The 23,681-nt window shown below is 42.9% G+C and overlaps 2 protein-coding genes and 1 long non-coding RNA gene across 7 annotated transcripts in view; 2 read left to right on the forward strand and 1 right to left on the reverse strand.

Annotated features, from left to right (window-relative positions):
* Positions 1-1,008: 1,008 nt before the first annotated feature.
* Positions 1,009-2,767, forward strand: LOC147337651 (uncharacterized). The gene is made up of 2 exons (XM_086307592.1): positions 1,009-1,305; positions 2,194-2,767. Exons 1-2 carry the CDS (start codon positions 1,046-1,048, stop codon positions 2,462-2,464), a joined length of 531 nt encoding a protein of 176 aa, XP_086163718.1. The 5' UTR covers positions 1,009-1,045; the 3' UTR covers positions 2,465-2,767.
* A 32-nt stretch (positions 2,768-2,799) lies between these two features.
* LOC147337652 (uncharacterized) lies at positions 2,800-4,395 on the reverse strand. Its single transcript, XR_015131173.1, has 2 exons — positions 3,903-4,395; positions 2,800-3,068 (listed from the first exon to the last, which is right to left on the reverse strand). It is a non-coding gene; the product is annotated as an uncharacterized LOC147337652 (long non-coding RNA).
* A 7,230-nt stretch (positions 4,396-11,625) lies between these two features.
* Positions 11,626-23,681, forward strand: part of arhgef9a (Cdc42 guanine nucleotide exchange factor (GEF) 9a) — a 55,878-nt gene continuing 43,822 nt past the window's right edge. For 4 of the 5 annotated variants that reach the window (XM_086307624.1, XM_086307602.1, XM_086307606.1 and 1 more), the window contains exons 1-5: positions 11,626-11,902; positions 13,239-14,920; positions 16,920-17,258; positions 18,052-18,178; positions 18,266-18,375. In XM_086307624.1, the coding sequence (XP_086163750.1) occupies positions 13,313-14,920; positions 16,920-17,258; positions 18,052-18,178; positions 18,266-18,375 (2,184 nt within the window). In that variant the 5' untranslated portion in view covers positions 11,626-11,902; positions 13,239-13,312. The remainder of the gene's footprint in view (positions 11,903-13,238; positions 14,921-16,919; positions 17,259-18,051; positions 18,179-18,265; positions 18,376-23,681) is intronic. The other variant, XM_086307620.1, reaches the window with a different exon arrangement.

A 23,681-nucleotide genomic window follows, 5' to 3' on the forward strand; every position in this document is an offset into this window, starting at 1 on the left:
TACAGCTGTCACCACCTTGGTATTTTGGAGCCAGAATAAGGGATGTATTTGGATGAGAGGGAGAACTCAGCCATGGAGGGGCCACAAGCCAGTCCTTCTAGTGCCCAAACCACCAGATAAATGGGCAGGGTTGTGTTCAAAAAGCGCATCCGGCATAAAACCTTTGCCAAATCAAACATGCGGATCATCAAGAATGAGATTTCCATACCAGATCGGTTAGGGCCTGAGTTAACAACGACTGCCTCCGGTGCTGTTGGCCAACAGGGTGGCAGTGGAGACTGTTGGCTGAAGACAAAGGAGGAGGACAGGGGGAAGGCATGTCCAGAGGCAGCAAGAAAGAAGGAAAGGAAGAAGTGCTTTGACTAGTAAAGGGAGAGAGCTGCCTGATAAGACAGAGAGAAAGAAGGAAAATAGATATATTGCGTGCTCAGGAGACCTTGTGGAAGGGAAGCAAGGCCAGGAGTACTGGGTGTGGATTCAAGCTGTTCTACCATGGTGTAGCTAGAAGGGGCAATCCTGAAGAAAAAGTATGTAACAGTAACAGTTTTGTGGAGTTTAAGTGAGAATCAGACAGGATCATGAGCTTGAAGTGTTGAGTGTTATCCGTGTGTATGCCCCCACAGGTTGGATGTCAGTTAGAAGAGACAGTGATGATTGGAGTGGACGTCAATGGATGTGTAGGTAAAGGGACCAGAGATGATGAGGTGTTGGGTAGGTGTGGAGTTAAGGAGAAAAATGCAGACGGGCAGGTGATGGTTGATTGTGGATGATAATATCAAAGGGAGACATCACGTTGAGCGTCCAAGACGTGTTCACACCGAACGCGATGGACGCGAATAAAACGCCCCAAACGCCCCTAATTTGACGCGTGTACATTCGCGTCTCAACGCGTGTCCAAGAAAAATCCATCGCGCCTCAAAATATGATATTTTGAGCGCGTGAACCGGAAATGTGGGAGGAATGTGGGAGGGAGTTGTGCCAGACTGGTATCTTTGCAAGATGGCAGCTATCGAGCTAGCGCTTGAAGAGAGAGTCTCCCTTCTCTATGTACTGTGGAGAGCAGAGCAGCGGCGTAAAAGACGTCCTCGCCGTACCTGGGTCCATCAGGTCCTCCAGAGGCATGAGCAGTTTGGTGAGTTTCACCACTTGCTCCAGGAGCTGCGCCTGGATGACAGCCGATTCCAGCGCTATCACCGTCGGCCAGTTTGAGGACCTGCTGTCCCTCGTCGGTCCCAGCATCGCCCGCTTAAACACCAACTACAGACGCTCAATCCCACCTGCAGAGCGCCTGTCCGTCTGCCTGAGGTTAGTAAAACTATTTAATACGGTAGTCCTTTATTGATATCTGTGCTAATATGCTAATCCATCCAGTTATACACTGCTAACATGGATGTGCTATGCTAACAGTGAATGCTGTCGGTGTTTACTGAAAGCAAACTGTGGTACAGAGACGACTCTTTATAATATTTCTAGTGATACTCAGAAGCTCTCATCAAGTCCCGATTTAATTCGATTTATGCTGTTATCAGTGTTTGCATGATAGCATGGCTGTGGTGTCACATCAATGTATGCGCTCGGTGTTTGCTGATATCAAACTGTAGCATTAGGACCACTGAGTTAACCTTTGTAGTGATACTCACTCCTTTTTATTTAGACCTGGTTTAATTCTGGGATAGTTGAATATTTGTATATAATCCCTGCAGCTGTCAGACTCTATAGCAAGGGTCACAGCCTTTATTAAAACAGAGTTAGATAAAACTGTGAACAGTTTGGTTCATCTTTAGTTACATGGTTCTATCTTGATAAGCTGTCTTATCACAGATTAATTTTTCAAAAATATTAATGATTTAAGCAAGGAAAGGGCTACATGTCAACACACAACTCTTTATTTCTATTAATGTCTCACTTCATTCCTACCTGATTGACATGTTTAGGAATTATGAGTGATTGGCTCACTGTAGTTGTGAAAGTTGCTACCAATCAAATTATGATATGTTAAAGTTAAAACAAAACACAACTGTTTTAGATATTATCTAATATACATTTTGTAATTATCCTTATAATTACAAAATGTTTTATGTAAGATTTAAGTTTTGTGATTTATATCTGACATCACAAAAGTATTTTGGAATTTGAATAATGTATTTTGTAACTGCAGTACACATAATACTGATTTTGAACAATTTTGTCCAGGTTCCTTGTCACCGGGGACTCCTTCAGGACCATCGCGTTCAGTTTCAGAGTCGGTGTGTCCACGGTGAGCCAGATCACCCCCCAGGCAGCGACGTCCATCTGGGACTGTCTAGTGGACGACTTCATGGCTGTGCCTTCACCTGGAGACTGGCGCTCCATCACAGAGGGATTCCAGGAGCGCTGGAACTTTCCTCTGTGCTGTGCAGCTCTGGATGGGAAGCACATCCAGACAAAGGCACCCCATATATCATATAGGAGACACACACATTGATATACACTAAATATTCATTTCATTTCTTTTTTGTGGTGCCCAAATTGATGCACCTGCTTGATTTTGTTTAAACAATTATTGCACACTTTCTGTAAATCCAGTAAACTTCTTTTCACTTCTCAAATATCACTGTGTGTGTCTCCTGTATGATATTTAACTGACATTTTTTATTGTAACAACCAACGATTTATACAGGAAAATAATGTCTATTAACAAGGTTGCCCAAACTTCTGCATCCCACTGTATCAGTATATTTTGTCATTAGTATAATATGAAATAAATTCTACATGTGTCAAGTTGTGTGCCAACATTTGCTGTGTAGTAGAACTGAGACATTAGTCATTATAAACATTTATTTGAAATAATATTAAAAGTCTCAAACAGAAAAACATTAAACATAAATATATAAAATATAAGAATTTACAGAGAGACAGGAATAAAAAGGACCAGCTGCTCTCCAGAGCAGGAACAAGGCTGAGGAGGAAATGCTCCATTGGAGACTGGTGTGGCCTCTTCAGGGACTCCAGGATGGCCAGCTCCACCGCCGATGGACCGTCCTGGGACCCGTCCCTCATCTGCCTCGGAGCCGTCCTCCTCTGTGGGCCTGTAAAACAGCACAAAACAAAGAAATGAGAAGGCTGCTACTAGATTTTAATTTCAACATTGAAAAAAAAACAAAAACAATAACAGGATATAATCAGATTGGTTGTAGATATTTAGTAAAGGTGATCACAAGGGAATCCCACCGACTAAAAAGGTATCAGTGCTTGCTGTACATATCTGTGGGTGCAGCAGCAGGAGCACAGGGACTGGGGATGCTCTGCTGCAGAATCAGTTGGTTCTATCAATACAGTATTAAATGTTAACAGGTTCGATATAATAATCGTAGAGTAGACAGTGGTCCCTCATTTATTGCAGGGGTTCTCAGAATAACTAGCCCCTGGTCACAGTTCTCACAATTGATTCTCAAAGTGCAAACCTTTGTAGATTGCAAAACGTAAAAGTATTATTATGCTGCGGTTTGTCTTCATCTGCCCGCCACTTTCGTGCGCCTTTTTCCCTCACGGTGCAGGTGTCTATTTCCGAATGAGGCTCATAGTTATGGGTGTTTTTGTGCTTTTTTTTCTATTGGACGCGATGGTTATCAAAACCAAACGTGATAAATTTGGCAAGCGCAGGAGATTTGTCAATCAGGCTGCAGAATGCAATGCTGTACTGTGCAATAAAAAATCAGCGAAAAAGCAAAGCAGTGACGGATGAACAGCGGGACCACTGTGTGCTGTTTATTAATAAACAATAAAATATATTCCTAAATGACAACATGCATAAAAGCAGAACGGTATTTGTACGTCAGTGGGAAAATAGCGGTGGCTTGCTAGCTTTTGTGCGGCTTCCCCGGGTCAGTGAAAACTTTCAAAAGAGAAATGAATGAACTTACCAGGTTGCCCGATCTCTTCACATATCTTCCTCCAAGCTCGGTCCTTTTTATTCCTGTCTCGGTACTGAAAGCAGCTGGTGTTGTACAGCTCCGAGTTGTTTGCTACCGCATTGATTAGCCTTCCCCTCCATTGAAGTATGAAAGGCTTTGGCTGGATCTGCCCCTTTGACCTAGGTAACAGCCACGTCACCAGGCTCCTGATTGGTTGTCGCGGCGCGATTTGACGCTGGAGTTCAGATTTTTCCAACTCGAGCGGTAGACGCGAAACGCGCGTATGCACAAAATGCAACACAAAAACTCACGCGCGTGGTTATTCGCGAGTCAAACGCGCCAGACGCGCTACACTGACGCGCGTTTCACGCGTTTTGGCGTTTTCGCGACGCAAATCTGCTTCCGAATTTTCGCGGGACCCGCAATCGCGCGTCATCGCGCCTTTCCATTGACTTTACATGTAAACCTGACGCTCTATTCGCGTCCATCGCGTTCGGTGTGAACACACCGTGGCAAAGTGGGGATGGCTCTGACATGGATGTTGATGATAGAGCTGCCAGGAAGACCCCAGGGCAGACACATGGATGTGATGAAGGAGGACATGCATAGGGTTGGTGTGACAGAAGAGGATGCCAGAGATAGGGTGAGATGCCGAAAGAGCCGAAAGAAAAAGGAGATTTGGATGAGAGGGTGGATACAAAGTTGCAGTTAAGCTAGCATGACACATTCACAGACTGCAAGGATGTATCACACAGCAAGAGATCTTCTAATTACCGCTAAATAATATATTATTGAGATACTAGAATTTGACTCATAAACGGTGGAGCAGGCTTATTAGATGGGGTGTTAATTAACCAAACGAGCCATATTACTTGCTTGATTATCGCCTTAAAAATGATGCATCATCACTAGCAACACAAACATGGTGAAGAGGTCCATTTCAGTTCATTCAGTGAGCCTAGATGAAAGCTAGAAAACTGCTACCTGTTTGTCAAAGCAGAGACGCCTGTAATGGTAACATTAAACATTCACAAGATTTAAACAGGTGTGTGTAAAACCATTCAACCCTATAGATTATATAAATCACCCCAGATTATTTAATGCAAGTAATGTTATAAATTAAATTACTAATGACTAATTGACTCTTTCCTCCTTTCTCCTGTTTTTTTTAGAGCTCTGCCACTGTTTGCTTTAATTCCACAATCCTACTGTGTCACAAAAAGGGTGCGAGTTGTTTTTTTCTCTCGCTCTTTTATTTCTGTCAGACAAGTCCGTCTCATATTGATGTCAATCCATTGGTAAGGTCTAGCCAGTCGAATGAAAGGTCAGAAGACAGACTCTGTATTCCTTTTCAGTAGCAACCAAAGCCACCCACATGTAATACTGTGCGCTGCATTATCAATCCTGATGAAAAGACACGAGGCAATCTTTCATCTCACCTGGGAAATGTCATCTCTTTCAGCGGGACCTTGCCTGTGCTGAAGTTTGTTTGTCATTTCTGTTTACTGATCGTCCGCTGAAAAGATATGTGTTTCCTTGAGGGATTATTCAAATTAACAGAGTTGAAAATGATCAAGTGGTATTTGCTTCTTTTTTTAATTCATGCTACATACCTTTGATTGGCTTGGGCTGAGCACACTGTGAGAAGGACTGATTAAAACATAATGCCCTTTCTAAGTGAATATCATATATTACCCATATGAAATAATGCACACGCGAGCTTTAGCAGCATTTACCTTCAAGCAAAGATCAGGCTGAGAGCCTGAGACACAGATCAGTGGAGGAGTCTCTGGGGAAAAGTAAGTCTCCCTCCTGCTCCCAATGATAATAACATCCATGGTTACAGAGTCGAGAATGCAAAGATATCACTTTCTTTCTTCTTTTAGGGTCTCTTACACACACACACACACACACACACACACACACACACACACACGCATGCACGTGTATATCAATATATAGAAACATTGCAATTACCTTCATTATTACCATAAAAACAATCTCTGTGTATATTCACACACCAGAGGGACCTATCTAATCGAATCTATTTCCTTTGCAGATGATGGATTCACCTTCTGTCATGGTGGATGTTGTCACATTTCCATGCTGGTGGAAATATGGTTTTATTTCCCGGCTTATCTCGACTGCCTCTACCTCATCTGCTCCCTGTTCCAACAGCATCTCACACCCGTCTCTGCCTCTCTCTCTCTCTCTCTCTCTCTCTCTCTGAATCTCACTAACATTACCACCAGCAGCAAAAAATGATGGTAATTGGCCATTTTGGACTTGGACAGCTGCTAACATGAAAGCAAAAGTGGCTTCAGTTTGGAGTGCTGGGCTCTATAACCTCTTCAACAGCTTTCCCCTAATAACCAGGATATCTCTTTCCTCTCACATAACCTCAATAGGAATGCATGAAAAGATGAATGTGGAACTCAGGTAATACATACAGGACACACAAACACACATGTGAGAACCATCTCTACTGGTTTTGCTCCGTCTTGGCTGATTGGAACTGAGAGCTGAAACAGAGGTATGTCTCCCCATATACAGATTAAAAAGCCTCTTATCTTGCTTCTTAAAGCCTTTAAGCAAGGACGATGTGCTTCACTGAATTATAAACGAGAAAGTTCCACTTGACTTGTAGTTTTTAATTTAAACCAAGCCATTACCTAACTTGCATCAATTAGGCATCCTTGGATTCTATGGAACTGGCCAGGAAAAAAGTGGCAGATCATGTTACTGTTATTTTTCTCAACATTTTTGCAAATGTGCAAAGCAAATAAAATGATTTCACAGTGTTACATGGGAAAATCATGATATTGAATGGAGGGATTCCGCTGTTTTGAAGAACATCCCGAGGCTCGGTACCTTGTAACAGAGATCCAATCGATGCCTGTGGCTTTAATCACATCTAAGTTTAATGCTAGCCACATCTCCGAGGTCTAATGCTTTACTTTCACACCAAATTACTTTTTAGCCCAGGGCACATTTTCTGAAAAAAAAAATGTATCTGTGGTCACAGCTTGAACAGTACGGCCATGATCCATTGATTGACACACGGCTAAAGGCTGAATCCCACTGGAGAGGATTCCTCGTAAAGCACATGCAGTAGCAGGAATCCTGCCTGTTTCTGTGGAATTACTGCACATGTAACGAGATATTTATTACAGAGTACGGTGCCCAAAGCCTTACGACAACTTTTTTTTCATTTATAGCGAGCCTGGATTCAGGTGCAGACTAGTGCTGAACACAATCACAACCCCTTTATCAGGTTTGGTAGCAGTTTCTTATTGAACCTCCAACAATTGCCAATAATCCGATGAGAGAGTGAAATAAACCTTGGAACTCTGGTAGTTAATTAAAATCCTCATTGGAAATTTGGTTCATTTCATTTCATCATTTTAGATCCATTCCTCCAGTTTCACTTTATCATTCTGATTCCCCTGAAAACTGGATTTGCCTGTGTGAAATAGACAATATTCTCAAATGCATTGTATATCTGATTTTTAATAATAAAGGATTGTCTTGTAATCCAAAGCAACTTGCGAGATGAAGCGGCACGCTTTAAAAGAACCAGAGTGCCATCATGTGGAGGACATATTTAACTGCAGGGTGCTGTGTGGACTGCATTATATAAACTGTTACACTATTAAAAGTATTTACAGGAGTGACAGCATATTTCAGTGACCTAAGTTATTGTTTTTTGAAACTTATTGTGTATTTTCTGTTTAGAGACTTGATTTAGTAGAAGAAAAAAACATCCCTCATGTCCCTGGTGTAAAAAGAGGACAGTTTCAGTTGGTTCCTCCAGATGTCTCTCTTTACCCAATTGTATTTGCATATTTGGGAAATCACACAATCCCAAACAGTGAGGATCTAGGGGGGGACAGTTGTTCAGATGGCACTGAGTGTACACAAGTACATGCAAAGTCCAGAATATACAATGTCTGTCCATTTTCCATATATTGTAAATACTGGTATGTTGGCATTTGCACATTTATGCACTCTTCTCAGCGCCAAGAGCTGAACCATGTTCTGCTATTGTAATCTAAGGGTCTGCTGTGGCTATAGAAATAGCACACAGAGCTGGGTTGGCCCATAGACATAAAAACTGCAACTAAGTGAATAAAAATACAATTTTTAGTTTAAAGAAATGAGGCTTGTGTTAGAATTCCAGACAATACTTAGTAAGTGACTACCAGATAAGCAGCATTTGCTTTTGGATGAGTTTTGTGGGATTATAAAAGAATAATTTTGTTATGCTACTTATAGAGGCATCCTTTTACCACCTTCCTTTATACAGAGTATCTGATGATTGGAAGAGCACTTCCATGTAGTTCCCTTTGCCAGGAGACAGTTCACAGAAAGCTGAGAGGACACAGGGAGAAGAAAGGGAGATAAATGATAGGCCTCATTATAGAGCTATTGTTTCGTATCTGTTAAAAACACAGTTGGTTAAACTTGATTTCAACAGCTAAACCAGCACAGCGGACACTGACCAGAAACAATGACGTGGTCAGAGGTCAACATTCATCACGGAGATAAAACAGACAACTCTAAAAGGACTTTTCCAGTGACGACTCAGTGCGAGGAATGCCGGTTTACTATCAATCATGCTACTGATCGTGTAAGAGATCTCGCCTAAGATCTCAGACCTTGACTCAGCTCAGCTGTACTGACACATTGTGCTGAGAAGATGCAGAATGATCTTCAAAGTTTTTATATCCTTTTGTTCTCCTCAGCCCTCCTCTGCTGACTATAATCCCACCCTTCTTTTCCAAAGTCCCCTGGGTTTTCCCAGTCAGAAACACTGCTCTCTGAAGAATCTGGAAGCACCCAGATGAGTGGAAATGGTGCCAGGGTGCTTTTCTGTCACTTTTACTGACCCAAAAACACAGCCAAGTTCAGTTCACCCCGAGGGCCCGTATAGAAAGATACAAATAAACAACGCACTGATAAAGAACTGGGGTGAATATCTGCATCATCGAAGTTTAGATTTTTGACAGCCACAAAACACAGAGGACATGCAGGAAACTACTGAGCCACATGCGAAACTAGGCCGGACAAATGCTGAATGCTAAAAATGCCGAAAATGCCAAAAAACTAGAACATTTAATGTTTTATGAAGAAAGTCCATCCAGAGTGCACTTATGACTTAAATTCCTAAAAAATCTGCTGTTTCCTCCCTTGCTCTAAAACAGGAAGTAGAACTGTGCTTGCCTTCCGCTCGTCTTGTTTATTGGAACCCGCCTTCCTGTTTTCAGATTCATCCTGATAATGGCTGAAAGTCCCCAGCTGAAAGCCTCTCTCTCTCTCTCTCACACACACACACTGTCAAATCCCCCTCATTCCTTTTTTTTCCTCCCTCCCTTTCTCCCTCTTGCTGTCTCTCAGATCACTGCTAGATAAGTCATTTTGTGAGACCTTCCAATCACCAGCAACATTCAGACCTTTCAGCACATTCCAGCTGTCCGTATGCGTGTGCCGACTGAGGTGGTATTTATGTGTGTGTGTAAGTGTGCAAAAAAAAAAAAAAAGGCTCATGATTGATTAACCCAAGTGATTGGAAGGTTCAAAGAGTCAAATGTCAAAGCGTTAGCTTGTAGGATGAGCTCAGATGTGTGTGTGTGAGTGAGATTTGGGGATTGTGCCATGTGCACCCAAGCCAAGGAAATATGCAGGTCAGTGCAGAGGGAATGTCAGGAATGTCAGTGTAATTCAAACTCTTGTCTGCCACCGGAGGCGAGTGCTACCTGGAAATAGTTTTTACACCAAAAGTGGGCAAATATGGGTGTGTGTGTGTGACTTTACATCAGAGCATGGTCATGCATAAGGAGTCTTATACACGGTCGTGACAGCAATCGGCGCCATCTAGGGACATGTGCTAAAGTTCCACAGTGTTTTCCAAACACCTGCACCGAAAAACAAGATTTCCCCGACTTCCCAGCTGTTCTCACATGACCTACACCTCCCGAATCCAGTTCCCAGGCTTTTAGTAAGCCTTTCATTTGATATCACAACATATCGGCCAACCCCTCCCTCCCGCCTTCCCTTCCCTGTCTGTCTGGCTTTTTCACGGCAGCCTGTTTTCACTCAGCGGCTTTGACAAAGACTGGCGAAATAATTACAGCTGGGCCTAAACTGGGTTTGTCTCCAGTAATCTCCACCAAAAACCAATGAGTGCGGACCGTGTCATAGGAAGAGGAGGAAGAGGCTGATTGTTCTGAAAACGAGAAGCCAGTGACATCATTTCAAAGAGCTCTGTTCCGAGTGTTCAACACTCGGGGTAAATGGGCAACAAAATAAACTCGCTGTAATGCACGCGGCTCGCCAGACACCAACAGAACTTATCATTTCAGGCAGAAGCCCATCTCCATTCATCGCCCATTTCCCCGCTTTCTATTCCCTCATACAAGATGCTGCTTTAATGAGTTTATTTTCCAAAGATCAGAGGCTGCTTTTTCTGTCTGTACAAACCAGATCTGAGCTGAAACATTTGTCCCGTTTCAGCCAGGATGTCTTTTGTGATGGCCCGGGGACAGCAGGAAGACTGCTTGGGGTTCTGAGGAAGTGTGAGTAAGGGAAGGGAGGAAAGGAGTGAGGGACTGGAGGCAAAGGAGAGGAACAAAGACATAAGTTAACTTTATGAGAAAAGATGAACAGAACACATAAGAAATGACAGAAGGCATTAATTTAAATCAGTCAAATGTAGCTTTCTATATGTATAGTATAAAAAAAAGGGGGGGGGGGGGGGGGCAAGCCATTAGCTCGGCAAATGAAGACGTGACCTAAGATGCTCCATCATACGAGGGGGTCATATGAAGATGAGGTGGCTTTAATTCGCAGTGACAGCTGCTTATGAGTTATCTGGGGAAGTGTAGCATGTAAATCACCGTCTTGCTGCTACTACAACCGCTACACCCTGGAGCACTCCAGGGACAGCAGAGGAGAGGAGTACGGCTCCATGGGCAAGCAAGGGAAGCATGGACACGCAGAGATATTTACATACAGTCAGACAGACTTCCTGGCATTGTCAGCCCGAGAGCGTTGATGTCAGATCCACTCCTTCCTGTGCAGAAGGGAGAACGCTATGTGATGACAATGGGCCCAAAAACAGGACAAAGAGGAAATGTTTAAATTTAGGCCCCTTCTTCCACCATCTCCTCTTTCACAGCTATGGAGCTCTGGAGCTGTTTAGTTTTGTGAATTCCTTCAGCCCCCCCACCACCCTGCCTCTCCAGAGCTCCCTCTCCCCATTGTGTCATTTCAATAGAAGGATTTTCACATTCAGAGCAAATCCCAAAGGAGGATCAGCTAGTGAGACCAGAGTTCAGTCAATCACTTGTTTTCACTGATGTTCCTTTAGAAATTATAAGTGCTTTCTCATAAATCCACCCAACAAATAGAAGAGAAGAGAAAAAACCAAAACATACATAAATATGTGCTTAAAAAGCGAGTGGAAAACAGATGAGGGGTTTTTAATGAACTGAAGACTTAAAATGGGATTAAAAATGTGATAAATATTATTTATAAAATGAAATGTTTCCAGCATAATTTAGCTCTAAACACGTTGTTATGAGCCTGTTTAACTCAAATAATTACAGCTGCTCTGCTGGTGTGCAGGCATGTGTGTCTAGGTGTGTGTGTGTGTGTGTGTGTGTAGGGGGTGTTGGTGTGTGTTTCTCTGTCTGCGTGAGAGCTTTATCACAAATCAGAGTGTCGGCGTCTGTAGAAGCTTACAGGGCAAGAGTTCACCGGTTTGTCCAACTCGTTCTCGGAGTCTTGAGGATAGCGGACGGACTTCACAGGCAACAAAAAAGCCCCAAAACACACGTGATCGGCAAAGGAGTCGCTGCAGTCCACGACTTAACTCATGGATAGAAGTTAAGCCCGCAGAGGACGGCGGAAAAGTCTGGCTGACGTTAATAGCGACTGCTGTTATTGACTTTGACGACAGCAGCGACGATGCCTGTTTGACACGGAGGGGGGAAGCTTTCTGCTTTCAGGTAAGTTGTGAGCTCCAACAGCTAACTTCTCTTCAGGAGGACTTGTAAGGGAGAAAAAGACAGTTTGTTTTTCGCGGGTGTTACTTGACAAGCAAGTTTATGAAGTTCGTGAATTTCACAGCGAAGCCCACATCGGCTGACTTTTGCGCTATTTCGACTCCTTGTTTTCACTTTTTAAAACACTTTTGAGGTGGTTAAAAACTTAAAAGACCGTTTTACACTTCAGCCTAGCGTTAGGCAAACGTTAATTTTATTGACGCCATTTTTTTTAAAATGACTTAAACGCCCAGTGCGGCAGCCGTCTGTCGTTCACTGACAGCGGGGTAGAGCGAGCTGCTGGTGCCCTTAAAACTTTTGTGACACAATAAATACTGAAAGCCAAAACTTAGTGAAACTTAGTGTATACCTCATTACAGTATAACTACCAAGCAGGGTGTATAACACTGAGCAAAACTCATAATGCTGCTATCAGAGAATAACAGTCTTTTAAAGCCATTTAAAAAAAGTACATGAACTTTTCTGTTTAAATGCTAAAATAAATACTAGCTAATGTGTGTAATTAGACAGCGCTTGTAAAACTGTCATTTCTTCTTTTTCTAATTATTTTTTTTAAACTTTTTGCGCAGCTACTGTTTATTTAAATAGCCCTCTGAAAGGCTTATCAGTAAATTGAATTGTAAAATTGTGCTGAGAGGCCAGCTTAATTGAAACGCATCTTTCGTTGTGATCTGAGGGAACAACAAAGATTTGTGCTGGGGGGCCTCCAATTACACAAAATGCTTCCATACATTTAAAGGGATTACAGTAGAAGGGGGTGCTATTAGCATGTGGTGGGTTCGCTGTGTCACCGAGCATCTTCTTCCTCAGAGGGAGCTTATCTGAGCTCTGATGATGTCACAGCTGGAGCGGTCCTGAAATAACCACACATCTCTGTAGTGGGTGTTTCCATGACAACACATCCTCTCGGTTTAAATGGTGGATGGCAACTGTGTCGTAAATAATTACTTTGAATAATATGGGCAAAATACTGGGAAAGTGGGGAGCTGGGTGTTGACTTGTTGCACAGACGTCTGCCTCTCGCAATCACAGAATGAGACTTTGAATACTGTCATGGCGTTTCAGTATTTAAGCTCATTGTATTGGTTATTCTTGAATGTTTGACCTGCGAATAAAATTCAGTTTATTTAATATCCTCCGCTGATATTTCCCAATTTGTGGTGCCCATCTACAGGCAGGCATTCTGAGCGAGTTACATTGGAGTAAGGATGATATAAAATGACAAGGCAGTCAGTTTAATGTCAAACTCCTGAATAAAAATGTGGTTTTGTTCCTCTAGGTGATTGAGAAAGGGAAGGGCCTGAAACATGATGTCCATTGGAACTGATAGCTGACACCGTAGAATGAGAGAGGATGGAGCAGACAGGCAACCCTGCCCTTGAGAGCAACAACCCTAATGGGTTTGTCAACCGAGTGTTTAATGTTTCTCTGGATGTGGAGAATGAGACCAGCAGTATTTATATTCAGGAGACTGGAACAGGGCCTGCAGAGGGGCAGGGAGAGACCCAGGCTGCCTCTTCTCAGACCCCTGTCAAGGACAGACAGGAGGTCAACAGGAGGCCTCGTGCCACAGGGGGCATCTGGAGGATCCTGAACCGAAAGCGAGCTGTCTCAGAGCTGGAGAGGAGACCCCACTCCATGATTTTGCCTGGGGAGGCTTCCATCCCGAAACTCTCATTCGCTGACAAAGTTCGATCCTTCAAGAAGCTTAAATCCCCGGCTGTATTCAGAGGGAAGGCAGGGAAATTGTCCACTGCAAAGTTTACCAGCTCTTTGGTGGATGAGGAGTCTTTCTGCCGCGATATTGGCACACCTCAGCAGCCCAGTGGTGGCACGCTTAGACAGCGTGGCCAGAGGCATTCATATGCTGGCTATACAGCACAGTTTGACTGTTTGTTTGAAGACATTGACCTCTCAACTTCTATGGATGGCCATCAATCCACTATAACGGGCGAGGCTGTGACTCAGAATGGCTGCAAACCATCTGAAAAAGTTTCTTATACTAAAAGAAGCCACAACAATTCAGCCAACTGCAACAAAACTGCTGCAGCTTGTGAAGAACTAAGCACTAGAGATAGCCCGAGGACCCACCGGAGTGGAGGAAGGAGGCACAAAGATGTGTGGAGTTACCTGAGGAGGATTTCCCTTTTGGGGAAGACCAATCCTGTGTATTCAGAGAGGAGCTTTGACTCTGAGCTTCCCTCACTGGACAAAACAATAGACTCAGACTATGGCTCTGTGGACTTTGAGAGTGTCAGAGACTTTCAGCCACCTCCCCCAAAACAGTCGGACACCAAGGGGCACTTTGGTGGTCTCTTCAAATTTTTCAACAACTTTGCAGAGACAGCTAGACGATGGCGAACAACATCACGCTCCTTCTCTCCTCCGGAGGGGGAGAAGACTCCGATGAGCTCCCCACGGGCCCCACAGCGCGCAGTGGACAATGTTCACAGTGTGTCTCTGACACTTCACAATGAAGGACTTCCAACATCCCAGCCTACCCCTTCATCACCAGTGACTAGTAAATTCTTACACTCCAATAGCTTTAATGGTGACACTCCAGCACCTGTGACAGGTGGACGATCACCTCCAGTGGTCCTTAAAGCCTTTAGGCCCTGCTCAGGACCTCAGGCTGTCAATGGCCTTCAGAGTTTTGAAGTTACAGACAAACCTGCTGACAGAGAGACAAACCTCCGGTCCAAGGCCATAGTAGAAAATCATGTCCCTCATTTAGGCTTAAACACGGAGGCTGAAAGTGAAGCAGAAGTTGAAAGGGACCAATCAGATTCTCTCTGTCAAGAGGAAAATGTAGCGGGACAGACAGGAAATGAGCAGGATTCCCAAGATGCTCCGCTTGACTCCCACCAGATACAGGAAGTGAATGTCCAATCACAACAAGGTGATAAAGAGAGCACAACCAATAGCGTACCAGCATCAGATTCCACAGAGGAAATATTTAAGGTAGGTAACTTTAAATAGCTAATGAGCCACCGAATTCAAATGAATGCATTCAGTAAACAAGTGTATACTTTGTGTTGTTAAACCACCTTTGGTTTTCTGTTATTTTTTAGACAAAGGCATTTTCATGTGTAAAGGGTCACATTTTTATGCCATAACTACATTCCATTGCAGGCTTTTATTCACAATATTAACACTGCCAGAAGCATGCGTCATGTCATTACTTCATAAATGCTGGAAATATCATTTATGTAACTGCTTTAATCATGGTCATTCTTTTGCTTCTGAAAAAACAACAAACATAGAAGCTAAAAGGGACCAGGGGTGATTTGGTTGCATGCAGGTAGCATACGTGTCAGGAAAAAACAAAAATCATTCAAAGAGCTAGACTATGACATGATTTGGGCACCTGCTTTGCAGTTGTCCTTTTGCCCCATCTGTTGGAGAAAAGAGGAAATAGTAACTGTAAAGGTGCACAACATCATAGTGGAGGAATTTGGCCTTTTCTTGCTTAGTCGGCCTTTTGTAGCCTGCAACAAAACCCCACGTTTCCCACAGAGCCAGGCGTGTGTGTGTGGGACTGCGGCAGCCCAGAGTTCTGTGACATCCGCGCATCATGACAGCACCCTTCCCTTCTCACTCCAGTGGCAGAATTAGTCATCTCCCTTCTAGTCACAGCAACGAGTCAGGACATGTTGGCCCCAGCTCCTAATGACAAAATCAGATATGACATCTCAGTACTCAGCACACTTTCATAGGGGCTTATTATGCAAAGGCAAGGGCTTTGGGAGCATGTGTTTTGGGAAGGGTGCTAATGTTTGGTCCCACTGTAAATTAGCAGGGTTCTACGCTGATACCACTCTTAAATGGAAAAGATAATAGGGGCAGAAGGAGGAATTAGCAGATAAAAATAATTCATGTTTAACAGTATTACAAGATGTAACTTAACTTGAAGCCTACTGAAGAATTTCAAGATGGAAAATGTTTTGAGCCTTAAGAAGGGCAGAATTTCACTTATTTAACCCAAATCTTTTTAAAGGGCTTAGTAAACCTGCGTGTGTTGAGAGTTCTGCTTTTTGAAGTCAGTGAAAAACTAAACAAGTAAGCCTTAAAAGAGCTAGCTGAAATCTGTAGGGTGATAAATGTCAGCCTAATTAAGGTTCACAAGCCAAGTAGCTGTGGCATGAAAATGGAATAAAACACAACTTCATTTTTTTGCAGAACTGTTTGTGCCAAATGTGTACACAGATCAGCAGTAGAAGAGAAACTGCAAACACTGATTATGTATTCACACACTGACTTAACTGCAACCCACTGGCTTTGGGGGAACTTGTTTCCCTACTAATACAAGTACCATAATACTTAAAGCCTTGCTTCAAGTATTGTGGTACCTCATTAAGTGAAATTGATCTATTTAATTCAGCCGTGCACTCATGATTTTGAACGTGAGAGGCTGGTAGTTACAAAGTTTTTGCTGCTATCAGGTTTGTATCACCTGCTGTCAAGGTGATACAAACCTGACAGCAGCACAAATGTGTTTTGGCCTGTCATCAAGATAAGTTATTGAATTAACACAAGTTTGGCAAGAGCATTGCACATGGACAGCAAAAACTGTGAAGCTGTGTACACCGAGCTTTGCTAAAAAGAGCGTTACAGCTCAAAGTTGTGCCAAAATAATTTGTCACATTTACACTGCAAAGCCCTGTTTAGGGGACGTGATGGCGTGTGACAAGAAAATCCTTCTCAGTAATCACAAATTATTTAAAAATGAAATCCACATGTCTGTTGTGCTGATGTTTCCCCTGATTTGCCAACAGTCTTGTCATTCAGTTACCTACTGATCCACTGCAATTAAGCTACTGGGTAGAAACTTTTAAAATAAAAAAAATTTGAGGTATATTTTGTTGAACCTGCAGAGACATTTTTCTCAATTCCCTACACAAGAAATGTATTGTTGCACCTTTATCTGGGCCAAACTGCTGAGTATCTGTGCCAATCGCAGCTGTGTGAGCAGATTGCCAGCCAGACAGGCTGCAGTGTAAGACAGCCTGGCCCGGCCTTGCCCCACTCGAGCACAGAGAAGACCTCTGTACCTCAGAAGCGCTTGCGCCCTCGTCCTCGCCCGGCATCAGCTGTCCTGGACCTTTGGAGACCCAACCCGGACCGAGATCTCGACAGCCATTACAGTGAGGTCGGCTCACTTTCCCGAAGGAGACGCAGGCCTGCTACCACAGTGCAACACTCTCTGGGGCAGAGAGGGATGACTTCCCGCGCCAGGCCTTGCTCTGTCATAGAAACCAGTGTTACTAGGGAGACGCAGTCCACGGAACTGCATCACAGAGTAAGATGTTAAACTCACTAAAAGCAAACATATAAATATGAACATAGACACGACAAGTAGTCCCATATATATACCAACACATGCAGCTATATAAAGTCTATGTAGGTGTGTCTATTACACATAAATATATCTCATTCTTACACTGAAAAAGGGAAAATAGGTAGGCCAAGTCTCACTAGTAGTCTCCACCAACTCACTGACAAATATAGCACAAGCCCATAATGAATCAAAGACACACCACAGACTATGAAGGGCATCCCAGTACTAACCCAGTATTTATATACCACTCACTGTTTAGCTGCAACAATGCTCAGCCTCTGCCTGCATTTTTGGATGCAGCTTTTATCCCTAGCTCTCATACTCCCTTTCTGCCTTTCTCTCTCTCTTTCTTTCTTTTTACTTTCTTCTGTCCTCCCTTGTGGTTCCCCTTTCTCTCTCCTTCACTCTCATTCTTTTTCTGTGGCCAATTTTCTGCCTCATCGCTTCCATAAGCTCTACCTCTCATTGCCCTAACTCAGAGTCAGTTCATTTTAACCTGAGAGACTGCCTGGTTGGCATGATGTATAGTCTCTCATGGTTTGCTGCAGGGCATGCACACTGACCAATGCACCAGAATAGACTTGCTGGATGTGAAATACTTTAATTCTCTGCACAAAAAAAGAAAAAAAAGGGGGACAAGGCAGTAATGTGAAGGGCAGGAGAGAGTGTGCATTCAGCCTTGTGTGTGTGTGCGTGCATCTGAGTAACCGTGTATGGAATATTTGAGGTGTCCTGACTAGTCAGTGTTCTCCAGGCCTTGTCTCGCCCCCCGGGTGTGTCACCGTTAGAGCCCCCACACAGGGCGTCTCTCCAGCGGTGTCGCTCCCTGCCTCTCCCCCCCAGCACTCTCACTGCATTGGCCCTGCTCCTGCCACAGTCAGGTATTGTTCCATATTTTTATTCGTTTAAATATGCAGATTGTTAATTGATGTATGCTCAGTTCTGCATGTCTTCTTGTCTCTATCCAGCGGACATGGGGCAGTCCTCATCTTCAGTGCGCCTGCGGTCTGGAGGTTCTGGTAGCTGCAGGAGGAGGAGGCTGTTAAGACCTGGGTCAGAACCGCTACAGGTCAACATAGTGAGTATAATATACACACGCTTGCAAATAATGGCATTGCGTAATTTTATTTCTTTTATTTCCTTTTAGACTTTTCAGGCCTTTGGACAGATTTATTTAAAAAAAAAAACACTGCACACAGTGGACGGTATGATGACTGATAGCTTCTCTCTGATACCGTTAATATTGGAGTTTACAAGGCGTTGCTCAGTGTTTCATCAGATAATGAAGGGACTGATCCGTGAAGATGGTGGCCACGTGGATTAATGTCACGCAGTACTCTTTGGCCATTACTCATCCTGAGTTGCACACCCAACATTTCAGATGTGTTGTTTAATGTGTCGAGTGCAATTCACTCAGACCAAATTGTTAATTTTCACAGCAGATAGAGAAATAGCAGTAAATTCTAAATAATACTCTTTGCATGCTGGATTCTCTTAAAACTGTCTAGAGTGTCAGTTGTGTAAAATTGGCTGTAGAGTATGCTGGAATAACGCTGCTCGGGAGGTGAAACCAGGCATTTCGGAATCGATGCTTTGAAGTGGAAGTGGCCTCTAGAGGATTCTAGTGAAAGGAGATACAGAGTCTTCTGATACATCCTGACAGGGTAGTGGCACACATTTCTAGTGCTGGGTCCAGCAGCTCTACTTACAGAACTATAATGCACAAGACAAACACTGTTTTTTGTTTTGAAAAATATTAAGACTAAAAATAAAGTGTCAGGAAACCACTCCTCTTTTTGATACACGTGACCCAATATAGCAAACAGTGCCCAAAAAGGGTCTGCAAACCTTTTCATACGTTGTCTGGTTGTCTTCTTTATGTTATTCTTTCTACCCCCAAACTTGCCATGATTTGTCTAACTTTGAGCAACATTTTAGGGTTTTTTCTACCACTAAAATTATGCTTTTAGCTTTTTGACACAAAAAAGGAAAAAATTAGGTTCACTGATGTTTGTTCCTTTTTTAATATAACTGTGCTTTTGTGGGTACAATCCAAGTAGAAATGACTTTGGGTCTAATGAAACTTTTAATAATTTGCTCACATTACTTTTTCCAGAATGTTTTAATCTCTCTGCACTCCCAAACTCACTGTTCCTTTCACCTCTGTGCATCATTCATTTATTGTAATAATTAAAGTGCTTTAATCTGAAGCGCATCTGAGTAGCTAATTTCCAATCCTCCGCTGAGATTTCAGGTTCCAAGTCTTTGTTCCATGTGTGTTCAGTTTTTCTAGGTCTCTAAAGGACTCGATATAAACTCGTAAAAGATATTTTTTCCCCAGAAACAGTCTTTTGTCATCATTATTTCGACAAGTGTAGTGAGTGAATTATGTTTGTGTTTTTAAAAAGCTCAAAATAAAAAAAAGGCTTCTTTTCAGATCAGATGTATCCTTCAGTTCTTTAACATCACAGTTTGGATGAGGCAGCTCTTAAGCCTTTTCATTGCTTTAGAGGGCCAAAATTTGAATGTAGAATCTGCATTTCCTGCGGTGTAAAACCGGTTAGACCACACTGTGACAGTCTCTTTGTTTTAAAGATTTTTCTTACATTATATCAGAATGGAGCTACATGTTTAAAAGTCAGCTTACCAGCCTGCTTTGGGGTAAATATGGAAACTTCAACGAATATTATTTATTTGTAGTATCAGAAAAGTATTTTTTTATTTTACTCAGAAATCACATAATTCAATGCTTTTAGTTGCAAAGGTATATTGCTACAAGTTGCATTTTCCACATCAGTCTCAAATTTCCAGTTATTTACAAGCAGTCAATGAGGACTGACTACAATATATGAATTACATTAAGGAGTCTCTTCTCATAGCAGTAATGCTGTCTGCTCAGCTGCTGAATTATGATCCCCGGGCTTTCGGTCCTGGCATGTCTTCCCATTGAAATTTTGTAAGCTGTGCCTTTGAAGAAGTGACACTACTGCATTTATAGGCTTTGATTATAACTTTTTTCTCCTGCTGATCTAAATAGTGTTTGTGAAACACTGCGCACTGTTGCCATGACACTCACTGGCTCCAGTTCATCTTCTTGCTTCTATCTTTAGGCAGCCTTTTTAAGCGTGAGCTAAATAGAGAAAGTGTGTGGGTGAGAGAGAGAGAGGCAGAGAAAAAGGGGTGGGAGAGAAAAGAAGAGAGATGCTCCCTTTGTCGTGGTCCTCCCCTGGGGTAGGGAACATGGACACATAACACTGGCAGTGTCTTATGTGTGCGGTTGAGTGGTGAGAAAAGTTTATTTGGAGCAGGCTCAAACGCTGGGATCCAAATAAAATCAGTAACGATAGCTTTATTGTCATTATAGTTACTGTTTAACAAAATTTCATATGACTCCTTAAAAAGCAAAGGGGCGCATGGTGACTTAACCTGATAGTATATAGATGATTGATGGATGGATCTCTCCAGGTCTTCATTGTTAAAAAGCTCTTGTTTGTGATACAGCGTAGTGTATATTATAGTCTTCCTGTTTGGATGACTGGTAGAGGCCGGAGGCCGCAGGCACAGAGAAAGCATTCTCACTGCAGTGGATTAACTGCTAATGCTGACGCCTCTCTTCTCCCTTTCATTTAAATGGATTTCTCCCCCAGTCAACCTCCTCTCCTCGTCTCTCCTCTCTTCTCCTCTCCTTTCCTCTCCTCTGACAAACTCTGGCAATAGGCGTCTTTAATTCCTATGCAGATGAGAGGACAGTTTCCTGTGTGTTACTAATGCTGTGCCTGAAGCTCTGCTGTCAGCTTGTCAGTGAAGGGGACTGTCTTATTAACAGCTTCATGCAGATTAAGAGTTTCAACAGAAATCTTCTATGATTAAGTTTGGGCGAACCTAGGTCTGTCTGGACATAATCATATTATGCAATGCTATCTATTTATTATGAACGCATGACTCAGCAGGCAGTGGTTAGCTGGGCAAGAAATGGAGCAATGATAAAAAAGGACAACGTCCTTATGCACACACTTAAACACACGCGGGGAGTAACAGTGCACAAAATTTCTGTTCACTAATTTAATCGGACACACTCGCAGATTTCGTTTGTATTTGCATCCTGGGTCTTTGGCCCCCATGTGATACACCCTCTTTGCAACCCTCTGATGCACACACACACTTCACATGCTCTTCTGATGTATTCAGTATTCATCTGTCAGGATGTATGAGTCATTGCATTGACAACTTAATTATTTGGTGTGGAATGATCAGCACCAGCTAGTGATATTTCTGTCAACCACACTATGAATGTGTAGCGTTTGTTTCACCCTGGGCTTTCTTTTAGAGTCCCGAGAGAGAAACCATGGGAATAGCTCCACCTCAAAATAACTGCACGTTTGTACAGTTTGCACTCAGAGCCAGTGGCGACCTAGAATCCTTTATCAGTGTTCATTCAGCATTGTTCCTCAGTCAAGGTGCTGTAACTTACCGCAGCCACCAGCTAATGCTGTTTTGTAGGACGCTGTAGAATCTGATAAATAGCAGTGCCACTGACTAAACCCGAGTAGATGGTTGTGTTAGAGCCTCCCCAGGCTGTTTCTTCTTAAGAATGATTTTCTGCCTGTCAGGTGTGTGCATGTTGTTGTTAATGGCGCATAAATGCCCATGTGACTGTGCTTACATGTATGGGTGTGTGTTTCTGCGTGTCAGCGAGTGAGGCAGAGAGGCTAAGGGCCTTTCTCTTATATAACTGAGGAGAGCGTTGCCTTCACTGTCTACAAAACCCATTTCCACTTTTCAGATGGCTGCACGTTCCCTGGGACTGGAAGAACAGTGCCTGCGTATTAATTCTCTGAGTCACTGGTGTATCCTGTTTTACAGTAGCTCCGCATTACACTCTGTATTTTGTCAGAGCATGCATGCCTGTGCAAGTACTGATTTGCGTTCATGCTTTCTTGAAAAACACTCCACCGTTCTATCTCTCAAACTGTGATATGTTGTTGACAGTGTGGGACAATGGAGAAATACTGGTGGATGATTTCAGCAATATCACAACATGCAGTCATTTCACCTATGAGACCGTTTCAGACCTAAAGGACTTAGGGCTTGTTATCCAGCACCAGTTGTAGTTCCATGTGTACAAGTCTTCCCTGGCTGATTTTACCCACAGCCATCACTATCCACTGCTAGTGCTACTGTAGCACCTTGAAGGTGCACTGCATTGTCCTGTATAATATATAAAACCAATTAAACTAAGTTTGTGAGAGAGACTTGTAATGATGCCAGGTTTAGCAGAGAAAGCTGTAATTTGAATCGCCTATACAGAAATAGGTTAGAAAATACAAATGTCAATAAATAAAAAGTAGCTAACTTTCAATATGACGCATATTCATAAGGAATATGTGTAAAATATATTTATTATATTTAACAATTTATTAAAAGAGCTAACCCTGGATGTATTCAGTTAATATTGATGGTCAGCTCTTTGAAACCCCTATGTTATCTGTGATTCTTTACTCTCTCTGTGCACATTTAGAGACAGTCTCTCTGATTTGAATTACTATAACTAACTTACTCTGCTGAGTGTTTGGAGTCTGAATAAAGAAATAGCTCCGGCCCTGGTCACTTTATCCTGCATTAAAATAATGAGACAGAAGCTAACTGTCTGTACAGTGTTCTCCTAGTTAGAATGTATCCTGCAGGCCTCTGTGAAAGATGGGGTGTATTTTTCTGGCAGCTGCCACTTCTTGTGTACATTATTTAGCTTAACTTTCTGCCTTTGACCTCCCTGACTCCCAGCTACGCCACATGCGGCATCAGAGAAAACCCTCCATCACATCCACGTATTATGCAATCTCCTTGCTCCTTGTAGTTCTTCTTCTTCACCCCCCCCCCCCGTCTCGATCCGCCTCCCTTTCTTCATGACCTCAGCGCTCGTCATCCCTTCCTCCATCATGTCCATCTCTGTTTTCTCCTCTGTTCACATCAAGTTTTCTTCCCCCCCACTTCTTTCTGTGCTTGCTTACCTTCTCCCCCCTCTTCCTCTATTCCTCCCTCCAGGCATGTGAAAACACCTGCTTCCTGTGGCCTGTTGTGTGGATGTGAAAGCTTGTGTGTGAGCACAAGAGCACAAAGTTTTAGTGCGCATCCATGGCTGTGTGCAGTCGTATATTTTAGCTTTTCAATGGAAGATGGTTATCAGACAGCCTATTAAGTCTTTGATGGCAAGAGCTACCCTAACAAAACAAAAAAAAGAAATAAGGTGCTCAGCAACAGAAAACAAGCCAAACAAGCTTTCACCCAAATATGGTTTCACTGCAGAGTTTTGCATTTCAATCTGCTGTTCTGCTTTTGAACTCTTGTGGCGTGGAAGCAGTGAGAATGTAAAATCGTTTTCGCTCA

The sequence above is a fragment of the Aulonocara sp. 'chitande type north' Nkhata Bay genome, linkage group LG2 (assembly GCF_057382095.1).
Source record: "Aulonocara sp. 'chitande type north' Nkhata Bay isolate Kocher_YH1m ecotype deep benthic linkage group LG2, A_spYH_male_GT1.1, whole genome shotgun sequence".
In the NCBI taxonomy this organism is placed as follows: domain Eukaryota; kingdom Metazoa; phylum Chordata; class Actinopteri; order Cichliformes; family Cichlidae; genus Aulonocara; species Aulonocara sp. 'chitande type north' Nkhata Bay.

What these genes read in the sequence shown, in the direction of transcription:
- LOC147337651 (XM_086307592.1), top strand. Translation starts at nt 1,046, where the DNA reads ATGTACTGTGGAGAGCAGAGCAGCGGCGTAAAAGACGTCCTCGCCGTA. An exon ending in CGCCTGTCCGTCTGCCTGAG is followed by an intron (nt 1,306 to 2,193) that starts GTTAGTAAAACT and finishes AATTTTGTCCAG; the next exon opens with GTTCCTTGTCACCGGGGACT.